This window comes from Borostomias antarcticus (assembly GCF_949987555.1).
Source record: "Borostomias antarcticus genome assembly, chromosome: 1".
Classification (NCBI taxonomy): domain Eukaryota; kingdom Metazoa; phylum Chordata; class Actinopteri; order Stomiiformes; family Stomiidae; genus Borostomias; species Borostomias antarcticus.
In genome coordinates, this window is record NC_140234.1 from 45750108 (window position 1) to 45755107 (window position 5000).

Sequence of the window (5000 nt, forward strand, 5' to 3'; positions counted from 1 at the left end):
CTGACATGCCTAGACACACACAGTACTCTACATGCACTCAGAAAAACACACAAACTCCATTCAAAACCTATAATCAAAGAAAACCCTACCAAAAAAAGACAAAGACACACACACACACACTGGACCTGTCTCCCCCCCCCCCACACACACACACTGGACCTGTCCCCCCCCCCCCCCACACACACACACACACACACTGGACCTGTCCCCCCCCCCACACACACACACACTGGACCTGTCTCCCCCCCCCACACACACACACTGGACCTGTCCCCCCCCCCCCACACACACACTGGACCTGTCCCCCCCCCCCACACACTGGACCTGTTCCCCGCGAAATGGTGGTGCAGTGATAAAAGGTCATGGTTGTCATTGTGAGAGGGGCTGATTGATCCCGCTGTCACGTCTCACTGACTCACAGCAGGAGACAAAATGGGCACTTGAGTGCTATTCCATCTACATGCTGAAGAGTGGCACGCACACACACACACACACACACACACACACACACACACACACACACACACACACACACACACACACACACACACACACACAACAATGATATAGAGCTTAGTGACACACATGTATATGCACACAGATAATATAGAACTCAATAAAACACAGTTAAGACGCATACAAAAATGAGAGACAGACACAATTGCTATATGATAAAACACAATGGCTCTGTTTTTCAGTCATGTTTAATACTATAAACATTATCAATGAAGACAGGATACAGAATAAAGCCTCTTCACAACACAGCATTTGCAACATTGGAGACATGTAAACCTTATACAGTTGAATATCAGAGTGAGGTGGTTTCATCTTTTCCCCTCACAAAGTTTGGCTAGCGTGGTAGTGTGGATTTGAATACTTGCACTGTAAACCTCTGCCTCAATACACAGAGTTTAAGATACAGTATGCAGTTTATGATTTCTCCCTCCAAAGCCACTCCTCCAAACTGGCGGAAAACAAATGACATTCGCTAGGCAGGTAGATAGGTTGACAGGCAGGTAAGCCAACCAATCATTTCAAGTTGCCAACTCTAAGTGATTGGAGAGTGGAGTGGAGAGTCCTGTGACGTCCACAGATTATGGATTTATCCCATTTTAGTGTCAGAGCACTGTATTTATTGACTGCTGTCGGGATGTAATGAGAATTGCAAAAAATATAACAAAAAGTGCTTCTGAGCTAAACCACATACTGCACCTTTAAGACTGAGGGTCAGAACAGAGATACTGTATGGGAGGGAAGGGGAGAACTCGAAGGGGAGAGCTGAAGGAAGAAAGAGAGGAGTGAAAAGAGAGAGAGAGAGAGAGAGAGAGAGAGAGAGAGAGAGAAAGAGAGAGAGAGAGAATGCTGAGTTTAGTAGAGAGTCTAGCTGAGAGAACTGCAGTTTTGGTGTGAAACTCTAACTTCATCTCCTCTGTACCTACCCTTGTGTGCCAGGGAATAGAGCCTGTCCCAACACTAGAACTGTGCAGACTCAACTCAAAACCTGCTCACTCACAATGTCATAGTTAAATATGAGTGCATTAGTCTCTGAGTGGATCTTCACTACATTGCATATTACTACACAACTATACCATCTAAAACTAAAATACCATCAACAATATTGATGGTAGGCTGATTCTAGAGTCTAGGAAGACGGAAGGAGATGTAAAATAAACTACGAATGGCAATAGGATGCATTAAGTCTTAAAAAGATTTGATATGTACACAACAAATCTGCTGCATGCAAGATTATACTAGTCTAAAAGTGAATATACATAACGATGCCTTTGTCTTATGATGCAACTACACTGTAAATCACAGGGTAAACAAATCACGTTTAGTAAACTAAAAGAGCGGTAAGCGTCTCAGTAGCTGAAGCAAGGCCTCTCTGGTCCTGAGGTTAAACATGTATCTGCTGCCCCTCTATGGTGAAGACAGGTATTACACCACAAGTGTTACGTCACTGACAGTTTCTTTCACCGGCCCTGAAATAGCCTGGCTCCAGCCCCTGAATCGCACGCCCACTTTCATTTTCGAAATGCAATTCAGCGTCTGGAAAGGCTCTCGTCCAGAGTGATTTTTCGGTTGGAATTCCAACCAGGCCAATCTGCGTCCTTTGAATGTGATGAGAGAATTAAACTGTGTAAAGTGATTGGTTAGGGGATGAACCAATCGCTGAGGACTCCTTTGGCAACACCCATCTAGGAAAATGGCTGCAATGGGAGCCTGTTCAGACTGAATAATGAAGTGGCACGAAATGGCAATTCAGTCTGAGTGTCAGGATAGAAATCTATCCGTGTTTTGGACAGATTATGGATGGCATGTCTCTGAAACTGTGCAAGGTAGGCTATGGCTACTGAAATCTTTGGTCCCACTAACAGATATGTCTGAAAGGAATTAGTTACTATCTATAGTCAGACCTTTGGCAAAGCAATTCTAGTATGTAATGTAGATAGTTCCTGGTATAATGAGGATGTATACTGCTTACATGCAAAGTTAAAATGCACAGTGTAAAGATATGTACTTACATGTATTTACTTCACAGAGATAAAAGAGGTGTTCTATACACATATAGGCACTTCAGACCAATCACATACTCAGATACTGGTATTACCATCTCTGCTCTCTTATTGGATAATGGCATATCCAATCCAGGCACTGGAGAGGGAGACGTGAGAGCAGGAGGAGTTAAAGGTTAAAGTTGAGGAGTTACCAGAGCAGTTCACATACATAAGTTACTGCTCAATTGATATAGGTATGTGTGGGTTTAAGAGCATATGTGTGTGAATGTGGTTCAGATGTTGGTGAGAACATTGCTGGTCATCAGAGAGACGGTGACTGTGCCGGGCAGGTCGTTGTCCTGGCGATTGCCCTTGTCCCTCAGGTGCAGCGTGTGCTGCTGCGGGGGAGCACTGGGGTCAGGGGTCAGGGTCACTTGACCCAGGAAGGAGTCCATCAGCACATTCCTGTTATAGATCTGAGAGAGAGAGAGAGAGAGAGAGAGAGAGAGAGAGAGAGAGAGAGAGAATTGAGAGAGGCCGGAGGGGAGAGGTAGAGTTCAGTCAGTATAGCATCACACACACGCACGCACGCACGCACGCACGCACGCACGCACGCACGCACGCACGCACGCACACACACACACACACACACACACACACACACACACACACACACACACACACAAATAACACACCTCTACTTGGATGCTCTGTTGTGCTTTCTTTCTGTAGAATAGTCCTTTGGTGTCAAAGACGGGGCTGCGGGTGTCTTTGTGGACCGGAGAGCGAACCTTCTCCCCCTCACACCTAATGATTACGTACGGGTCTGACGCTGAAACACAAACACACACACACAAACACACACACACACACACACACACACACACACACACACATACACACACACACACACACACACACACACACACACACACACACACACACACACACACACACAAACAACTTTACACACACACCAACACCTTTATACAGCACTTTCATCGAGTAGACTGTGAAAACTTAAATAGAAATGATTTTAAACATTCATCTCCTCCCGGTGCTCCCAAAGGCAGCCACAAGGTGGCGTGAGAAGACTATGGGACATCAGGGTCATCCCGTGCACACTGGAGCGCACTGCAGAACCAGGCCTCAGAACCAGGCCCCGCTTCAACTCTCAAACCAGCCCTCCTCTCCTTACTCCCTTCCTTCAGGTCATCTCAGGTGAATTCCTAGTGTTGTCAGATAAGTGATAATCCCTGAGGTGAATCTCTAGCCGTGTTAGATCAGTGATTTTCCTATGTGGGGAGGAAGGAAGGATGTATTTGTGGAGAATATAGACGTGGTCCTAGTTTTTTTTCCCAATGTAGTATAAATAAAGGTTTTCAATGCTAGTTGATGTACTGGATCATATGTTACAGGGAAATTCACTGAAATGTTTGTACTTGATTTTATGTTGTTTTGTTGTATCATATTCCTATTTTGTATGTGTTTTTTTATTGTAATCACAAAGCTGTTATATCATCTAATTAACAGCTATACATTGACTAACAATTTGACAGCATGAATCTAAACAGTGGAATGTCCCTTTAGAAGTTTCTAGCTTAGCTGACCCCCGTCTGAGTCCTGCCCCGCCAGGCCGTCTGCCTGCAGCACGTGGACCTGGGTGACCAGGGAGGGGAACCCACACAGCCCCGACCAGCACGTCTGCGGGGGCTCGTCCACAGTCAGCTCCCTGAGGACACAGACAGGAGAGGTTGAGCGTGTGTGTGTGAGTGTTTGGGGGAGGGGGCTATACTGTACGTGTTTAATGTTTAATGTTTATTCCGGATCCCCATTAGCTATCACCCAATGTGACGGCTATTCTTCCTGGGGTCCACATATAACACAAACAAACATACAAATCATACAAATATACATACATACAAACACAAACTAAAATACAATAAAAATTAACAAGTTAGCAATTAATTAAAACTCTAATTCATTCATCAATTCACTTAAAACTCTAATTCCTTTATCAATGGAGGAACCACCCCTCACTCGTTCACAGCATCAATACCAACACAAAAATAATTCATTATCAGTCCTACAACAAGGTCCCAATTAAACCAACATATTTCAATCCCACATATTGAGATGTACTTTAAGTTTTCTTGTGAACATTTCCTTGTTACCTTTCAAATCAATAAGGTAACGAGAAAATGTGTCTGTGTATAAGGAAGGGTTTATACTGTGTGTGGTGTGGGCATGTGTGTGTGTGTATTTGGGGGCGAGGGGCGATATACTGTATGTGTGTGTATAAGGAAGGGTTTACACTTTGTGTGGCGTGAGCATGTGCGTGTGTGTCTGTGTGTGTGTGTGTGTGTGTGTGTGTGTGAGGCCTCCGTACTTGCAGTCGGACGGGGTGTCAGTGAAGATGCGCAGCAGGAACTCTCCCTCCAGACCAGAGTCAAAGGTCGTTGGGAGTATGACGTAGCGGCCCTCCTTGAGGTCGATGCGGAG

At 45.0% G+C, this 5000-nt stretch overlaps 1 protein-coding gene across 1 annotated transcript in view; it reads right to left on the reverse strand.

Annotated features, from left to right (window-relative positions):
* Positions 1-695: 695 nt before the first annotated feature.
* The window catches only part of LOC311313947 (calpain-5-like), a 21291-nt gene continuing 16986 nt past the window's right edge, over positions 696-5000 (reverse strand). The window contains exons 10-13 of the mRNA XM_084444205.1: positions 4888-5000; positions 4109-4230; positions 3194-3330; positions 696-2974 (exon numbers count right to left, since the gene is read on the reverse strand). The exon at positions 4888-5000 is cut by the window's right edge and continues 84 nt beyond it. Coding sequence (XP_084300331.1) covers positions 2792-2974; positions 3194-3330; positions 4109-4230; positions 4888-5000 — 555 coding nt within the window. The 3' untranslated portion in view covers positions 696-2791. The remainder of the gene's footprint in view (positions 2975-3193; positions 3331-4108; positions 4231-4887) is intronic.